The sequence below is a fragment of the Mytilus californianus genome, unplaced genomic scaffold (assembly GCF_021869535.1).
Source record: "Mytilus californianus isolate M0D057914Y unplaced genomic scaffold, xbMytCali1.0.p SCAF_20, whole genome shotgun sequence".
Taxonomy (NCBI): Eukaryota; Metazoa; Mollusca; class Bivalvia; order Mytilida; family Mytilidae; genus Mytilus; species Mytilus californianus.
In genome coordinates this window covers 4,795,341-4,816,219 of record NW_026262669.1, presented here as the reverse complement: position 1 = coordinate 4,816,219, position 20,879 = coordinate 4,795,341, and the positions used below count along the sequence as shown (strand labels likewise).

Here is a 20,879-nt window from a genome sequence, read left to right as displayed (position 1 = left end):
AGATTTTAGCAATCGCAATAAAAAACGTGTGTAGCACTCGTCGTGTTTGATGAGAAAATGCCTTTATATTAACTACAATCGCATTTTTTTTGATAAAATTGAAATTTTAGCTCTATCAGCATATTTCACCTCACTATTAACAAACGTAACATTGTAGATGTGATAACTTTGCTGAGTGATTAGTTTTAACTTGTTGGGCTTCTTATTTTTTTCCGTTTAATTTGTAAATTTTAATTATGTGACCTAGTAAAGTTCAAAACGTCAGAAAGGTAAATCGGGCCGATCAGTCAAAGATTTTCGCTATTAGTCTGATGGATTGATAACAGGGTTTAACGTGAACTTGACAGGTCGATGACTGCTGACTGATCGTTGAAACAGTAACTTCTAAGGTTGTTAGTCCTATAGTTTTGTGTACGTTTATAAAATTTCATGGCATAATCCCAACAGACAAAACGACAAACAACAGTATACAAAAAACTAAAAACCGGGATTGATTTCATGTGCTGTTTTCTAAATTTACCTTAACGGGAAACGATCAAAGCAGGAATGTTTAAATCAAAGGACGTATAATAATCAATATAGTTCAAGTATATGACCATAGAGAACATACACGAAAATAATTGTGTCAACTAAACAAATATCACATTTCAATATTTGCCATGACTAATGACTTTACTATTGATTAATCTGACAGACCAAACTGTCATCTCGAAATGTTATATTTTCACTTTACTACAAATTTATTTAATTCCACTTTCGTTGTAATAATTCATTGCTTAATGGTATGCGGTATTCTAAGAATATGTATTTGAATTATCAGCGGGTAAGTGTCAAGTAGCAAACAGATAAGTATAGGGTACAATTATATATGCAATTTATAATATAACAATATTTATATAATGGTGAACGTAGTGTAGTAAAGTAAAACAATAGTCATACTATTTTAAGAGAGAAATAGTCGAAGAAAGTATTTAAAAATGGGTTGGTAAAACACTATTATCTGCTTTTGAACAGATATATCATGTTATTGAGGGGTATTTGCGAAAAATACCAGTCGAGGGACTGTTAAATTTCTCGAGCCGCTAGGCAAGGGAAATTTGGTCCCAAGACTGGTATTTTTCGCAAATACCCCTCAATAACATGATATATCTGTTTAATTACACCGAATAAATTTTGATTGAAACTCTCTGCACTGGTGAAAGGAAATATTTTTTTACTAGTCAGCTGTAACCCATAAACATGTTTATGCATAATTTTGAGGATAAGTAGAGATTATTATAATACCGTGGGAATTATACATGTACTTATACGCGGTAGCGCTGTCTTGATGTAACGTCATATCTTAATGATTTTGGCGGGAAGAAGCCCGCGAGGGTAAAAAAGGAATATCCAAAATGGCAAATACCACGGCATAGAGGGGAATTTGATGTAAATTCACCGGCAGTGGTGAAAAACATGCAAATTCGTTTAAAATGAGAAAAAAAGGTTAGAATATGCGAAAAATACACTGGCTACCAACCAATCAAAATCCAGCATTCTTATATAAGGTTTAATTATCTTTAAAACAACCCTTTTGGAAAGATTATAAGAAATTGTATTTTTAAATTATTGTTGTCAAGTATTGAAATATGAGAATACATTATGATATAATATGACTTGATTTTGACAGGCGATTAATAGTTTATAAAGCTTGAATCATATGATTATTCATGCAGCCACTGGATATGCTAATTACGTGAAAATATCCAAATTGATATGTCCTTATGTTTGTATTAAGGAGACAGTAGTTAACCAATGTCCAAATTGTGACTTTATGTTTAGTCTTGTTTAGTCTTTTTTATTACACCTATTATTTAATTGCTTTTCAAAAAATAGAATGTTGTGCTACATACCATGTATATACTCCTGATTATGCAGTAACTACTCACCAATAGGCGGTTGGCAAATGAACATCACATTATCAATATGCTAGTATTTTCATAATATACATTTTTAATGTTTTGTTCTACTATGATTGCTTTATAATTTACTACTGGACACAATAGATACAAAACACCTATAGACAAAATTGATGCTATTTTGATTTTTATAAACTCTAAAAGAGAAGATAATGACTTTACAACTATTTTTGGGATATAGATATTCGTGTTCACCACTTGGTTTGTCATTTTTGATATCTATACTTCGTTTGAATAGCTACCACATTCAAGAAAAAACAGTTTCTAGTTAAGAAAACTAAAACAGTTCAAAACAATATGCTGAACATATTCAGTAAAATTTATAAACTGGTGTTTTTGAGATGAGTATTTGCTGTATCGTGATTGTCTTAAATTATTCCTCAGATTCTAAACTGGTATTATTTTTGGTATTTTTCAGTCCGATGTAAGTGTTATGTACTCTAAAATATAAGTATATTGCGACTATTTTACAAAAAATGAAGAATGAAAGAACAATAGATAGTGAATGGTGTGTATGGTGTTTTTATTGAAATTGGACAACATAGAAACAGTTCTAATCAATAAAGACGCTATTATATAGAAGTAACAAAACCCATTCCAATATTAGAAGCATTGCGATATTTTGATCAGTAATATTTTAAATGAAATGCTAAGAAGTCTAATTTCAAACGTAAACAATTAGACAATACAATTCATATTGTTGATTATAAATATCCTCAATAACACTTTGTTTTTTCTCTATATCGTGATTGTTTTAAATTATTCCTCAGATTTAAAACTTGTATTTCTATTTATAAGTTTCAGTCCACCGTAAGTGTCATGTACCATAAAGATAAGTATATTGTGATGAGTTTACAAAAAATGAAAGGACATTAGATAGTGAATGTCGTATAAGGTGTTTTTTTTTTTAAATTAGAAAATATAAAAAAAAGTTCTAAGCAATAAAGACGCAATTATATAGAAGAAACAAAACCCATTCGTATATTAGAAGCAATACTATATTTTGATCAGTATAATTTTAAATGAAATTCTGAATTCAAACGTGAACAAGTAGACAATACAATCCGTATTGTTATTTACAAATATCTTTAATAACACCTTGTTTTTTCTCTAGTATTATAACAAAAAATATTATCAAATACTTTCGCAAAATATGTTCAATGTAATATTTGTTTTTTTTTTTACAAATCTAAATGTTAGAAATGTCTTTAAAACAACGAATACTATATTGAAACAAAAAGATTGATAACTTTATTTAGACAAAATGCTTCCAACTTGATTTAAACGTTGTGTAGGTAAATCATTACGACTTAATAACCTGACAAATACACTGCCAGTCATAACAAAATATTCCATAATAGAGGGACGAAAGATACCAGAGGGACAGTCAAACTCTTAGATCGAAAACAAACTGACAACGCCATGGCCAAAATTTAAAAGACAAACATACAAATAAAAGTACAGATGACACAACATAGAAAACTAAAGACTAAGCAAAACGAACCCCACCAAAAACAGTATAGAAACTTAGTAAACAGATCAGGTTTATAATGTTGTACATGTATCTGTAAACGGACACTGTTTGAAAGTTTTATAACCTTATATATGGACAGTTTACTAATTATAACTCACGTATGGAAGTTTTATATTTTTTAATTGATAAAAGAACAAACATGTTTTTCAGTTGTATTTGTTATATGTTATGACAGTAAGACAAAACAGGCGATAGAAGACTGAAGTTCAACCAGTTCTTCAGAAAACATTATATGTTTGTTATTATAAAATATTACAAAGTAAACACAACAGGCTATAGGAGACTGAAGTTTAACCAGTTCTTCAGAAAACAGTATATGTTTGTTATTATAAAATATTACAAAGTAAACACAACAGGCAATAGAAGACTGAAGTTCAACCAGTGCTTCAGAAACATTATATGTTTGTTATTATAAAATATTACAAAGTAAACACAACAGGCAATAGAAGACTGAAGTTCAACCAGTGCTTCAGAAAAAAATTATATGTTTGTTATTATAAAATATTACAAAGTAAACACAACAGGCTATAGAAGACTAAAGTTTAACCAGTGCTTCAGAAAACATTATATGTTTGTTATTATAAAATATTACAAAGTAAACACAACAGGCAATAGACACAACAGGCTATAGAAGACTGAAGTTTAACCAGTACTTCAGAAACATTATATGTTTGTTATTATAAAATATTACAAACACAAAATTTTAATTCTTGACATAATTACTGACTATAACATTCAACAAAAAAATGTCAGTTCTACTATCACTTTACTACTTATACTACGGTGACTTCTATAACTCATTGCTAGATGGTGTGCTCTATTGTATGATCATTTACTTGATTTTAATTATTTTTGCAGTACGTAAGTGAATAGTTTCAAACAGATAAGTATAGTTTACAATTATCTCGCAATTTATAACATGACTATAGTCTTTGAAACTTGAATAATGTACTTAATTATGTAGGTTGCAATAAGCGGAATGAAATAATTGCGTAACGATATTCCTATTTCTCCAAATATCGTATATGTTTAGTATGTCCGTATGGCTGAAGAAAGGTGACAATATGTCTAAATTGTAACAACATATCATGATCTTGTGACTTCTTTCTCATTATTCCTTTCATGTTATATATATATATGTCCAATTAATGTATTAATTCTCGATATGTACATATAATGCTGTAAACCAGAATTCCTGGTTATTTGATTAATCGTCGCCATTCAAAGTTGTTTTCGTTTAATAAAAAATGTATGACGTCATATGTTTTTAAAACATAGTTCTAGAATTACAAACAAAAACATGTGTTGTCCTTTGTGTTATTTAATATATAAATATCATACCATTACTATTTCAAATATATGTATTATATAACTTTAGTCGGTAACTGCCAAGTACCAAATCGAAAACTAAAACTAAAAACTTTGAGCATTTGTTGTCATAGGAATCATATGACAAATGGCAGTCTTCTTATAAAAGTGGAAAAAGGTGAAAATTGTTATCAAGATGCAAAAATAACATTGTTACTTTGCTTATAAAAAAATCAAATAAACTTGAATATTTGAATTTGATAAATCATGTGTTCAGTCATTAATCTATTAGCCTATAGGATAAACATTACAACATGTGGTAGAATTGTCAATGAGACAGCTACCCAACATAGAGTAAATTATGTTGATGGTAGTCAATACGTCACATTACGGGCAATATAGAGTAAATTATGTTGATGGTAGTTACAATAAGTCACAAAACGGGCTTTTCCAATAGTGAGAAATACAAATACCGTATATTAAGAAAGCTAAAAAAATCCAAAAATGACAATATGTGAACCATTTCAAAATATAGAACTTACATTGTTAGATCCGATAGGTAAATAAATTTTGACAAAAAGTCCGACGATGATATAATATGTTCTTATTGTAGCTGTACCTGTGGAGAGTAAGTATTGAAGATAAAGCTTACGATTTATATTTTTCTTCGATGGCGAGGATTTACATTATATGCATTAGTCATCAAAAGAAGTACCTATAATGATATTCAAAATTGTATCACTGATAGCTATACACGTAGTATAACATGTTTATTTTCTAATAATTTGTTTCATACTTAAAATTTTCATGAAAAAGTACAATACATCTATTTACTAACTGATCGATAAGGATATGCACAAAATGGCATTTTTCTGCGGTAGTATCTTTTAAACTTGTTTTTGTAAAGAAATAACTTAACTTACGTTTGCAAGTTGCTTCTTATGAAGGACACTATTTATTTAGTTAAGTGGTATGGTCGTCTCTGACATAAATCGGTTCCATTTGGAAAGATTGATACTCTTATAGACCGGATACATACTCATTATATACAGATAGTTTTCATCAAATGAAGTGACTATATATATTTATCAAAATACAGAGCAAGCATGTACTGTTTGTTAATAAAGAATCAATAGTACACTTTTACAAAAGGGAGATGCAGTTCTTGTTTAAATGTTAACACAAATTGTACGACTGTTGTTCCTTAAACTGAACGTAAACAGCATCAGTTCACACTATTTATTGCGTCAAATCGTGCCTAAATACAAGATCAAACAAATAAACCAATAACAGTCCTTAAGGAGTTGTTCAGTAAATTATAAAATTGAGAATGGAAATAGGGAATTTGTCAAAGAGACAACAACCCGACCATCGAGCAGAAAACAGCCCAAGGGTACCAATGGGTCTTCAACACAGCGATAGACTAGTTTGTTATCTAAAAACTAAAAATGTGGAGGTTAATGTTGTGGACAACAAAACTACGAACATTTAAGCAAACCTTCATTTACATCGTTGACGAACTAATTGCATCCAGGAAGCAGATAGCACAAATTTATGATATTTATAATATCACTTGTAAACATGCATGATGTATAATTTTAAGTTAAACAAACACAATCATTGTATTTATTTCTTCAGATGGATGAATTGCATAAGAAAAAAGTGACAGCCAGTTTTAAACATTAGCGAAACACAGAAATGATGGAAAACACTTCCTTCCGATGCAAAAACAATATCAAACAATCTGAATATAATGTGTACTTGTTTTAATTGCATGCACGTTTTATGTTTAAAATATATATGTTTCTGATACATCAATTTTTTTTTCCTAAAATCTGTATTAACCACAAAAGAATTATGTCGTACGTGTTGCATCACACGAATCATTCATACTTTGATATTTTCTTATGTCAGATAATTATTAAATGCTCTCTCGTTATATCAAATTCAAAATAATTAACTACAATTTATATCCTAGTGTCCGTTACTCATTCAAATTAATTTCACTTTTCTATTTATCCTACAAAGAACGTTATTATAGAACTTAACGTATTGAAAAACATTATAAACTGTCGGAATAGTCTTTAAGCAATTGATTCGAAACAAATCAAAATTGTGGACTTTTCTAGTATTTCAAGTTACTAATCAAATTGTACAAAATATGTCTATAACCCTACAATGTATATCTTAATGTGAATTCAATTATCAGACACATATTTGATTTATACGTTGTTTCTGCCCTTTAAACTACTAAACATGTAGATTGAAATTGTATTATATTTAACGCGCGAGACTACTATACATCTTTCTGTGATATGTATATGAATGTTATTTTTCTTGTTTTGTAAAATGTTATGATTATATATAAATGTGTAGTCTTTCGATATCATGAAATAAATTTGCAACTGGTTTGACTAGAATGTGTTTTACCTGTTTCGCCCACATCGTCATGCCTTTGATAGAAAACTTTCGTCAAAGTTTTCACGGCTTCGTTGAAAGGGAATTATTTGATATTTAGTGTTCAGCTTGATAATGTTGAGTTGTGGAAACTTTCTGTTTGCCGATAGTTCAACATATTACAACTCTGATTGTACAAGGACAATGTTCGTAAAAGTTTACTTGGCTTGATTGAAAGGAATGATTAGTTATGTTTCAGTAAACATGTTGTTATGATATTGTTATTATCATGTTTATTTATCTTCGCCTAATTTGTTTCGTGTGGCCTTATAATATGTATAATATGTTTACATCATATTTACAGTTGTTTACAAAATAATGTTATAATTGTGCAGTTTAGAAATCACTGGAACAATAATGGATACTGATGGAATGATTAGAACTTTCTATTTGACTGACATCATAATTCTGGAACGATCGTAATATACGATGTGTAATTTAAAATTCTACCGTTTTCTAGGAGTTTCTCTTCTACAGTGTTCTAGAAGTTTCCGTGACAACTATATATACAGATACCGAAATTAGACTTGTTTTGACATTAATTTACTTGGATTCACAGAAGTTCTCTGAAGTTGTTGGGTTGACACTTTATTTACGTTAACTACATCATACTAGATTGGACATATTCCGTACAGTTAAGAGAAGAATTCCGTATAAAGAAAAGACAAAGGATCGGACATATAATTTAACAGTCAAGTTAACATTTCAATTTGTATAATATTTGTTGTAAACTTGTGTATACTAAATCTTGTTAAATTTGTTTATTAATTTGTGTCTTTTGTTGGCTACAAGTCAAAGGTGATTTCTGGCCGTAACAGCAATTGGGGGCTCATCCGGGAAAACGCTAATATCAGATTAAAATTTTCTGTATTTATAGAATTAGAATTAGCCAACACAATTCTGCAAAATGGTATTTGATGCCGGTACATTTTTGAAATCGCTAGACATGTAAGGGATTGATAATTTAAAGAAAGAGGATTAAGTGTTGCTTGCTAAACATCTAAAAATTGATTTAAAAGTATCCATGAGAAAACAAATTATAAAAAATTTGGTAATAGACAAATAAGTTTACGCAGAAATTATAGATGAAGAGGCTCTTGAACTTGAGGTAGAACATGTTGATGCTTTTCAAATTAAAACAGCTTGCATTGGAACATGAATTTAAATTAAAACAATTGGAAAAAAAATGGAAAACGAAGTTAAAATAAAACTATTTGAAAAAGAAAAAGATGAATTTAAATTTAAACAGGCAGAACTTTAAATTATGGAAAGGTTAGAGATGGAGAAAATAAAAATTGAAATAGTCAAAGTAGAAAACAACACTAATGTAGAGTCAAAATCAGAATATTTTGATGCAGCAAAGATATACGTTTGGTTCCCAGATGTTGTGAAAAAAAAACAGTTGATAAATATTTTCCACAGTTTGCGAAAATTGCTCATTTTTTTTTTAAATGGTAAAAGCCTTATTGGACTTCAATGCTGCAAAAATGTTTTTAAGGGCAAGGCTGCTATTGATCAGAAAAAAGTTCTGATTATGACACTGTAAAACAGGAAATTTTGAAAGCTTATAAGCTAGTGCCAGAAGCATATAGACAGAAATTTAGGTCTTATAAAAAGTTTGATTCACAAACCTATGTTGAACTTGCTAGGGAAAAAGAAGATCTATTTGATAAATGGCTTACGTCAAAGAAAATAGATAACAATTTTGATAATATAAGACAATTGATGTTATTAGAAGAGTCCAAGCAGTGTGTTCATTAAGACTAAAAAACACATTTAGATGACAAAACAGTTGAGACATTACAAGATGCAGCTGTTATTTCCGATAATTATACCCTTTCACATACAAGAAGTTTCAAAGGTCAAGATTTTTATACTTCGAGCGGAAATTACAAAAATCATAGTACTGAGCGTACTGATAATAAGCATGTTGCACAGAATAAGAGTCAATCCAGTAATAATATGTCTAGTCCAAAATTTTATACTTTTGAGAAGAAGTCACTTACTTGTGCTTATTGTAAGAAAAATGGTCACCTGATGGCTGATTGTTTTAGACTTTAGAAGAAGAATGAAAGAGATAATAAACCCAAATCCAGTGCTTGTACGACACCCCTTGTTACCTATAAGTTAGAATGTCCTGCGAGTCAGGCTTTTAAGTCCAGTTTTGTGATTACATGGAGGATTATAAACCCTTTATGTCTGATGGGTTTGTTTCTATTGTTGATAATACTACTCCTCAGCCCATTAAGATTTTATGGGATACTGGAGTTTCGTAGACTTTGTTATTAGAAGGTGCGCTGCCTTTGTCCGAGAAGACTTCTGTGGCTGACTCCGTTTTGTTACAGGGTGTGAAGTTAGGTTGTATAGATGTTCCCTTCCATCGTATTTATATGAAGTCAGATTTAATTACTGGACCTGTGGGTGTTTGTCCTAATCTCCCTTATTGCTAGGAAAGATCTAGCTAGAAACAAAGTGGTTGCTGAACAAATTGTTACCAGTGAACCGGTTGTGGGTGTTAAATCACCTGAGGATGATGCTGAACTGTATCCAGCTTGTGTTGTTACTAGGGCGCTGGCAAGAAAACAACAAAATGAGGATTTGCAAAAAGACCAGTATGATTATATAGACCTTTCTGACACTTTCCATTGACGGTTCCTGTGGCTCAGAACAGGCAATGATAAGACCACTTAGTACTAAAAAAAATGTAATTATGCAATGGCCAGAAGTGAACAGCCATTCATTTGACAGAAGAAAATTTGTGGAAGAACAAAATAATGACACTGAGGTTCTTCAGCTCCGCAAGAGGGCTCAACCACAGGAGGAAGCAGACAAAGTGGCCGAATGCTTCTACCATCAAGACGGCATTTTAGATGCTATCCCAGAGGAGGAATGGAGAGTGGTATACCAAATGGAGATGCCTAAAGTGTATAGGCAAGAAATTATTGGTCTTGCCCATTACACCCCTTTGGCTGGACATTTAGGTATAAGGAAGACTTGCCTTAAGATCTTGCAGCATTTCTACTGACCCAGACTTAAGGATGATGTCACACAATACTGCAAATCATGCCATATATGCCAGGTTGTTGGCAAGCTTAACCAGAAAATACCACCAGCACCACTTCTGCCAATTTTAGCCTTTGAAGAACCTTTCAGTCGAGTATTAATTAATTGCGTTGGACTTTTACCAAAGACCAAGACTGAAAATGCGTATTTATTGACGATCATGTGTACATCCACTCGCTTTCCTGATGCCATTCCGTTAAGGAATATCTAGATACCAACTATTGTGAAAGCTCTTATAATATTTGTCACGTTATTAGGACTTCCTAAGTCTATACAGTCCGACCTGGGTTCATATCTCATGTCGGGTTTATTTTAGCAGGTCGTTTACCAGTTAGGATTGCTTATTATAGGTCAAGTGCTTATCATTCAGAATCTCAAGGTGCCTTAGAACGTTTTCAATAAACATTTAAGAACATGATTAGAACTTTGTGTCTTCAATTTGACATATACTGATATGATGGTGTTCACTTTCTACTTTTTGCGGTCCGAGAGGCTGTTCAAGAATCCTTTGGTTTTAGTCCATTTGAGTTGGTATTTTGTCATACTGTAAGGGGACCTTTAAAATTGGTTAAGGAAAAATGGCTAACTGAACACCCTGACTTGAATCTTCTAAACTATGTATCCAGATTTAAAGAAAAAATTGTATACTGCTTGTCAAATTGCTCAGAAAAACTTAAAAACTGTTCAAAATATGATAAAAATATGGTATGATAAAGATGCCAGGGACAGAGGTTTTGAGCCTGGTGATAAGGTACCTGTATGTTTGCCAGTCCCTGGATATCCTTTACAGTCTAAATACTGTGGGCCGTATACAATAGAAAGTAAAATCAATGATTTTAATTATATTGTAAGAACTCCAGATCGGCGCAAACAAAATAGAGTGTGTCATATTAATATGTTAAAACCATATTTTGAGCGTACTAATGAAGGTGAGAGTAAACCAGTTAAGGGGGGGGGGAGGTGTTATGATATTGTTATTATCATGTTTATCTATCTTGGCCTAATTTGTATTGTGTGGCCTTATAATATGTATAATATTTTTACATCATATTTATAGTTGTTTACAAAATAATGTTATAATTGTGCAGTTTAGAAATCACTGTAACAACCATAGATACTGATGGAATGATTAGAACTTTCTATTTGACTTACATAATAATTCTGGAATGATTATAATATACGATGTGTAATTTAAACTTCTACCGTATTTTAGAAGTTTCCGTTCTACAGTTTTCTTGGAGTTTCCCTCCTGCAGTGTTCTAGAAGTTTCCTTGACAACTATATATACAGATACCGAAATTAGATATGTTTAGACATTAATTTACTTGGATTCACAGAAGTTCTCTAGATTTGTTGGATTGACACTTTCTTTACGTTAACTACATCATACTAGATTAGACATATTCCGTACAGTTAAGAGAAGAATTCCAGATAAAGAAAAGACAAAAGATCGGACTTATAACTTAACAGTCAAGTTAACATTTCAATTTGTATAATATTTCTTGTAAACTTGTGTATAATAAATCTTGTCAAATTTAATTATTGATTTGTGTCTTTTGTTGGCTACAAGTTAAAGGTGATTTCTGGCCGTAACAATGTCATCTCAAATAATTGCCTTGTATTAAACACGGAAGAGACACTTGTTGACTAATCAAACACTTCATTAACACGGGTTTGCTCCTTACTGAAAACTTGCTCGAATAGAGTTATATACTACATACATTTTAAGAATTTATTGACCAATATGGTATGTATGTATATCAACTCACTAGCGACATATTTTCGCGGTTTTAGTTCTTCTGATGAAATTATAATCGTCTAATTGTGTCAGATTGTTACATTTTGACTTAGTGGCACAGCATTCATTTCTTACATCTACGAATTTTCAAAATTAAAATATATATATTATTAATATTTTTAATCTGAAATTAAAATTTAAACACACAAACATTAATGTGATAGTTAGAGGAAATGCCATGTAACCTTGATTACAGTCGTTCTTATTTGTAAACCAACTGGAACAAATTTGTTTTTCTGCTAGCAACAGCTTAACAATGGTTTTCAATATATTACCAAGACTCCAGTAGACAATGGTAGATAAGTTTCAGTGGCTTTCTAACTCTTTCTGTCTTTAACACTAACAGGGAACATAAAGGGTAGATATAACATACATGAGTCGGAGAAACGTGATTTGCTGTCGTGTACATATAAATGTATCGTGTTGCTCAGGATGTAAAAAAAATCGATAATACGTTGTATTTTGTGTCTGAGGAACAGACCTAGAGATTGTGGTACAATAATTGGAACATACGCGTGGTCATATGTGACAGAGCTATTCCATAACCGTAAAGTATTTCAAGATGGCGTCAGTGAATCTTGAATATTTGAAGATATAATTTCACCGTTTCAAATAGGAACACAATGTTCAATGGCTTCCGTGCAAGCAGACACTTACAAGTAAATCAATATTTCAAAATAGTATAAACAAGGAATTCAGAAATTAATGATGGCATATTTCATTGTGATTGTTGATTAATGAATATTACAGGAAATACTATTGTCTAAGTTTAAATGCCATTTTTTTTTTATTTTGGCGAACTCTATCCTTTTGTAATATTGGAATTTACAAAATGTTCCCATAGGTAAGCGCTACTGTATGTAACTACATAAAAATGATAAATTGGTAATTTTAAGAGAAGAACTGACAATACAAAGGCAAAAGACAAAGACGAGAAAAAGGAAAACTGATTGAATTAAACTATATCGACAATTGTGACGCCTCCTATGCTCTGTAGCATGGAAGGAGTACGACTTAATATCATATATCATTCATATCATAATCAGATGATAAAAACAACTTCAAATGTAAATGGTTTATAATTTAGTAAGTTATACAAGACGAAGCATCAAACAGTAACAAAGTGATACTAATGCCAAGTGTAATCTTGAATTTTTTCTTAATTTATGAGTTTTTACCGTTGTTTTTTTTTTCGTTAAATCCTTTTATATTGAAATTTTGATTATTGTCAGGTTGGTGTTTTAGTGACGTATAATCTAACATATCCTTGGATTAATTATTCCAGTTATCTTTCCAGCATATTAGCTAATTACTATTTAACATGTCTAATCTCTTTAAGATTGATAACCTGTGTATATGTCCTACTTTGCAAAGCTAGTGTCCCTTTCTTTATGAATAGTTATGTCATATATATTAACACAAATACTTAACAATAACAAAAACACATCTTTACCCTTACATATAGGTTTATATCAAACTGGATATGAAAAAAACCCAGATATATTGATTTAAACATAAGATTTAAGTGATCGATTGTTGGTAGCTTAACATCCAGTGGCAACTATTTTTTTTATTGTCCGGTGGATGTTTTATACTTGCGTATAATATAACAGGCCCAAATACAATATATGGTGTTAAACTTGTTTATCGAAACCATTGTCTTCTTTGCTAGATAAGTAATGTCATGTTGTGAAAATAGTGTAACAGAAGCGAAATCGTGAGCAGGACAATTATCGTCTATCTGATAACATGAATTGCATAATGATTATACGACAAAGCCATTTGTTTATGTTTCCGTGAATTGATATATGAAATATGCTTCATTCACGCCTGTGATTTTTCTTCTCGTCGTTCATCATGTTTTGTCATCTGTTTGCCCATTTCTCAAATACTTTTTTTGTCATTTCGTATTTCCCACCTTTTTGTATTTGTTAACAGATACAATTATACCTCAAAAATAGCTAGATCCATCTAAGGTCAACTTTGCCTGAGGGAGTTGAAACCTCCGTTTTTTTATAATTTAAAATTTATCAATGAACAATTTAAGAAATGTTTGTTTTAAATCATGTGAGTACCGAAGTACTGACTACTGAGCTGGTAATACCATTGGGGACTAATAGTCCACCAGCAAAGGTATCGACCCAGTGTTATAAAGAATGAAAACAACACGTTATAAAATCAAAGCGTCCGAAGCGCTTTTCTTGATTATCCTTCATCGGGACACTCAAAGCCGAATATTTGAAAGCCAAGGGTGTTTAAGAACCGAAACAGTTGAAAAGCTATATGACCAAAAGTACCTAAAATAGCCAAATCCATCTGAGGTCAACTTTGCGGGAGTTGAAACCTCAGTGAGTTAATTTTTACCTAAACAAAAGGATGTTAATTTTTTTAATGTTAACAAGAATATCCTTCTCAATCATCATTATCTATCGATTAAACTACTTAATATTTTACAGAGTTAGCTCCCTGTAGTGTTAGGTACCACCTTAATATTTGCCCAAAAATCTTCAAACAAATTGATAATTTGAATCATCAAGATTTCTTGATTTCAGTTCATGCTGCAGAATATGTAAAATTGACGCTAGTACATGTAACAAAATGAACTTTTTATGTTGGAGTTTCAGTTAAAATTTAAAGACTTTGTGAAACGAAAGGGTGATGAATAATGCATTTCGGATAATTTTCATACAATAATGTTGATCGGGCTGTATTTCTGGATAACTATGATTGACTAGGGCTAAGTATATTTTGTAAATAATATTGCTACAAAATGAATTAATTTTCATTGATGTCTTGAATTAGTATATCAAACAACTAATTAGAGCAGAACATCTATTAACATATTCATCATCATTCAACGTTTGAGGTTTTTCTATACGAATAAACATCTCAGTCTGTGTTTCATTGTCAAGTATTAAGTACTTGACTCAAAAGGCTAACAATTAATTATGATCACACCAAGGGTATCCTTTATCTGATGATGATAGGTCTCCACTTGATAAAATCAACCTGATGACTTTTAGAAAGTCTGTTTCCTGTGCTATTCGCCTTTGGAACGTACAAGTACTATCGTCCTTCAGGATAAAGTATTTTCACATGATTGTTTATTTCTGATTAATTTGGTAGGCGTATATCAAATACAAAAAGCTGCACAACGATCATTCTATTGTTCATAGTGATCCTAGGTATATTTCACTACAGATACAAGGTACAGTAAAAATACAAATAAGTATGTGTGGAGTTTAGCTTACGTAAACAGTAGAATGTTTATAATATTTAAATACTAGTAACAGTTTTGAGACTCAGCAGATAAAAAAATTGCAACATCTAGTAGTATTCTTTGATTGAGTTTTGTGTCTGATAAAGTTGTGCTTTTGTAATATGACCGAGTTTTTGTGATTTGACTAAATTTGTTTGTAAATATCTTTCGTTCTTAGCAGATATATTATACTAGAAAAAAAAAACTGTTTAGCTCTTTTGCAAAATAAAAGATTGTTACTTGCACTTGGCAAGACCTACAGCTTTTAAATTGCTATTTTTTTTTTTTAAATAAAATGTAGGCATTCAAAGTGGAGTTGGAAATATATAAGATTACCTAGCACTGAGGTAGAATTCATTTCTTAATGTCGCTGGTTTTGTCAATGTTAGTTAAAAATAGTATTCGAATCATTACATCACGGGCTCCTGACTGTTGACAAACACATACAGAATGAGGCGGGTTGTACAACCCATAGCCCGAGATATTGGTGTAACATCACAACAAAAAACTAGGAAAATCAGTTCAAAGGGTTGATTAAAACAGATCGGCACTAATTAACACACACACATTACCCAACAACAACAAAAGACAACGCAAGGCAGAGATCTTAAAGTACTCTAGATTACTGAAAAATGTTTCAAAGTCACTTGAAACTCATAAATAAATCATAATTATATGTTTTTAAAGGGCACATGTCATAAGACCTTGTAAGATGCAAGTAACATACGTGTCGTACATGTAGTATACATGTAGTCATGCATATTAAGTTATGTTTTAATTTATTTGAAACAAAATATCAATGTGTGTACTGACGAACACAAAAGTAAAAAAACTTACTACATGTACAGTGGTAAATTGATAAATAACTTTATTCAACGAATTCACAATTATTCATGGATCATATGTTGATTTACCGAACTTATTTACAAAATCACAATAAAAATAAGAATGCGATATTTCGTTTTAAATAAGGTCTTCACGTTAAGCCAAATTTTAAACCCATTTTTTTCTATTTTAAAGAAAAAGGTTTTTAGCTACGTGTGGTGACGGAATCCCTGACTTCATGATTTACCAACTATACATGGTTCACGCTCATTAAAAACTAAAACGTCACTAGGGAGAATTCTTATCACTTTGACACTGTTTAAATCGGCACCTGGTCAAATCGGCACATGTGATTGTTATTTCGGCACCTAGTCAAATCATGCCCTCGTTCATTTGACACCAGGGGTGTGTTGTTCAACTTGGCGTTAAACTAATCATATGATTAATTTTAACGAGTCGTTAAAAGTTAATCGCATGACTAGTAAATACAATGATTAAATTGTGTTGTTCAACTGATTGTATTAATTTTTAATGATATGATTACAATTGGCTAATTAGCAAGTGTTTCCCACAATGCATTGTAAATCAGGACCTATAACTTCCTTTTCTGTTTTAAATTATAACCTAATTCTTTTTACCCAGTTTTTGGGTGCCAAATATATATGATTGAATAAATATCGTATAACATGTTCATATTTGTATGGTAATATATACATAGTTTAGATTCATCACAATTGTCTGTTGGAGTTAAAATTAAAAGTGCTTGAAGGGGAAAATGATTTAAGAAATGCAGAAATTAATGCATTCTGTTTAACAACATGTGCTTTCGGGTACATTTTGCAATAAAAAAACATCTCCATTCACCCATTACTGATCATGACTACAATGGATTAGGCCCAAAAATGTTCATTTGTTTGTTCACAGAAGTTGTTATCTGAAATAATGGACCTTGCTGATCGTAGAAAAAATCCCAAACAAATTGTATTCATTAAGTAAAATTGTATTTCTATAAAAAGTTTTAATCTTTGTTCAAACTAATTTTACCGTGCAGCAAGGGCTGTTCCAACTTTGAAACATTGTCAGTGTTTGTCCTCGGTAGGCTAATCTCTTATTTAAGTTGTTACCGTGTTGGTTGTATAAAGTTTATTCTTTAGTTTCGCGGAATTTGAGTGTTGATAGCAGATAATTTTAAGTCTTTGTTAAATTTATTTAGCAATATGACGACGAGTCCTTCAAAAACCTGTAATTTCTGTTGTTCATTTAGTACAACTCGATACAGATTCCAGGTTATTTGTTTGATAAATGATGAAATTATCGTAATAATACATCCCAGGAATGTAATCTCTGTTGACGCTTTGGTGAAGAGTGCTTTCTTTCACGTCCGCATTTCTATCAAGTATGGCATGCCAAGACAACATTTTAAATGATTGTTAAGGATGGTGAAAATAAATTCAGATCTATGAACAATAACATAAATTGTTAATCATACGGCATAGTTTGTTTTTATCAAAATGAATTTACGACTTGTTCGTTACATTTATTTACAAAACCCTGAACAAGAATATTTTTCAGTTACAAAACAATAAAAAAAAAAAAAAGATCGAATACAACTATCCGACACCATGACATAAATTGGGTATCAGATATTCACGCGGGGTGCGTAAATATAGAAATAAGAAGATATGTTATGATTGCACATGCAGTAAATCTCTATACGTATACCAGAGACCAAATGCTGTAGAAGTTAACAACTATAGGTCACCTTTCCGCCTTCAAAAATTAGCAAACCCCAAATATCATAGTCAGCTACAAAAGGCCCTGAAATGACGCTTTCATTGTTAAATAATTCAAAGACAAAACTAACGCCATGATATATGTACAAAACAATAAACGAAAAACAAATATGATATACAGCAACAAACGACAACCACTAAATTGTTGGCTCCTGACTTGGGACAGACACATACAGAAAGATTAATATATACAAGGAGTGGGGGTTCTCTTCCTATATACAGATAAACACAGACGTCCCGCTGGTATGGGTAACTTTTTTTGAAATGTCAAATATATCAATGGTTTGTAATTTCACGGAGGTAATATATCAAATTTATTATATGTCATCCACCGGACCCCCGGCTTGTTTTGTAATAATCTGTTAAATGATTCCGCACAATAATGTTGGCCGTCTTTAGTATTTTAAAATCAACACTGCTCGGTAAGCGGTAACATACAAACGAATAACTGTCGATAAGTGCAATTTCTTTCTGTTATCGGATGACTATTGTATGTATCCGTTCGATCCTTCACACTGTCTTGTCTAATCTGTTTCCAATTCAACTCAACTCCTAACACATCTATTGTGTTTTTTTTTTTTTTTCAAATCTAAAGAGCTTTTATAACTGGTCATTGCTAAACTCCCTTTTCAGGAGATATATCTCATTTTTCGAGCACACACCAATGTTTGCATTGCTACAACAGCCATGTTTGATGTTTTAATCATATGATTAAAATTTAATACACCCTCATGAGGTTGATTACATCAAACGACAGTTTTGGCATTTTTTTACAACGCGTTTAAATTAACGAACAACAAACTAATCATATGATTAATTTTAATCCAATGATTACGAACATTTAGCACTATCGACAAGTTGAACAACAGACTCCAGTGGTGATAGTTTCGGCACCTAAATTCAACATTATGATTGTCAAGTAAACTATTGGAGACTCCTTACTCCGTACTCCGTTTTTCTTGGGTTTTTTTTTAATACTTTCACTCGTGGTGTCATCGTATATTTGTTGTGCGTAATAGATGTTCCAATGAAAGCTTTGTTATACACAATTGGGCCATAATATCTGTCCCTAGTGAAACTTTTATCATAAAGGAACCTCTATTTCATGACAACAGAACATTACCAGAAAACCTGGGCTACAAGATTAGTGCCAACATTATTAATTTTATACAAGTAGTCAGGAAATGCAGAATAAAAACAAAACAAGTTAAAAAAAAATACCTGACAATTATTAAAACAACAAACGGGTTATTGTTGGTAATTGATATAGGTTGATACATTTTTAAAATTTAACCAATGTAAACATTATTAATAGAGTATAGTGAAAACGTCAAACAGAAAGCCAACTGATTGTTGTTAATTGTGTACTCTTATTGCTTAATAACATGTGCTAAGTTTTAAACGATGTACGAAATGAACCTCTGAAATTTTAAGTTTTAAAAAAATATATATATATATGCGAAAGAGAGAAAAAAACGAAAAACTATATATTTTGCCTAAACATGAAGTCTTTGAGTCTAAGATGAATGATATTTTATTAGTTGTTATTGGCTTAGAACTAGGGGGCGCCTTCAAACTAGTTTAATCCCGCCACATTATGTATGTGTCTGTCCCAAGTCAAGAGCCTGTAATTCAGTGGTTGTCATTTGTTGCTATATATTATACATGTTATATTTGTTTTTCGTTCATTATTCTATGCATTAATCAGGCCGATAGTGTTTTCGTTTGAATTGTTTTGCATTTATCATGTCTGGGTCTTTTATAGCTGACTATGCAATATGTGTTTTGATCATTGTTGAAGGCCGTACGATGACCTTTTGATGTTAATTTATATGGCATTTGGTTTCTTGTGGAGAGTAGTTTCATTGATAATCATACCATATCTTTTAATTTTTATATTAACAAAAATGTACATTTAATGCAAACACTTAGTTTTCTTTGGGGTCATAACTGATTGCATTGTGACGTCATCAATAAGTTTTTCGTTTTAAATTTTGTTTAATCAAAACAGATATGAAACGAGATCGTATGATACAAGTTCAAGTCCGTTGCAAAGTTATTTTCTTATATTTTTTCAGTTAAACATCAATATAAAATCAGTTCTTATACCTGCATGTCTACATTGTCTGACGTAGAGAATATATTGTGTATGATGTGTTGTCAAATAATGTATAAAACTTTTATTTCAGCTTTAAACCTCGTTTTTATAACATCACTGTACCACCTGCATCACCTCACACAGGTCATGGGACTGATAGTTCACATTTTTGCTGCAATAGTTGCTTTGAACTTCCTGGGACGACCCGCTTTGCAGCTAGAGCAATCAGTTCTGGATCTGTTTCCAGAGTTTACTAGGTTGAAACAGGATATCAAGTCTGAACTAGCATCTATAAAGTCAAAGCTTCAGAGTAAGAAATGCTCTAATTTTTTAAGAAAATAAGGTTCCAATTCCTTATGACAAAATTGACCAGAGATGTCATCTGATTATTATTTTAGTTCATATAGCTTCCAACGGTTGTTTCCTTTTTTCACATTACTTGCTTTCAAATCATTAGGTTTGAGTTGAGACAAATTCAGAAAAAGCGCTGCGTACTCAATGAATTTGTAAAGTATTTTTTACAATCATAAATAAGCTTGATGACATTGAATGGTCAGTCAACTAGCATGTGGGTTATACTTCACACATCACAACTTTAATTACCCTTTGATACACAGTGTTTGGTAAATTGGTGTAAGAGCTACGATATTATTAACAACATAAATTTTACTTAAATCAACTTTTTCGTGTATCTAGCAGAATAGCAACATTTCTCCTTTTTTGAATTATAGTTTTAATATGCAAATTTGAAACCCTAAGCAGATGCGTAGGACAAATTTAACACGT

At 31.2% G+C, this 20,879-nt stretch overlaps 1 protein-coding gene across 1 annotated transcript in view; it reads left to right on the top strand.

The window, feature by feature from the left end:
- Nucleotides 1–10,282, top strand: part of LOC127731812 (probable E3 ubiquitin-protein ligase MID2) — a 227,352-nt gene extending 217,070 nt beyond the window's left edge. The window contains exons 7-8 of the mRNA XM_052240652.1: nucleotides 9,708–9,800; nucleotides 10,006–10,282. Of these exons, the coding sequence (XP_052096612.1) occupies nucleotides 9,708–9,800; nucleotides 10,006–10,282 (370 nt within the window). The remainder of the gene's footprint in view (nucleotides 1–9,707; nucleotides 9,801–10,005) is intronic.
- Nucleotides 10,283–20,879: the final 10,597 nt, after the last annotated feature.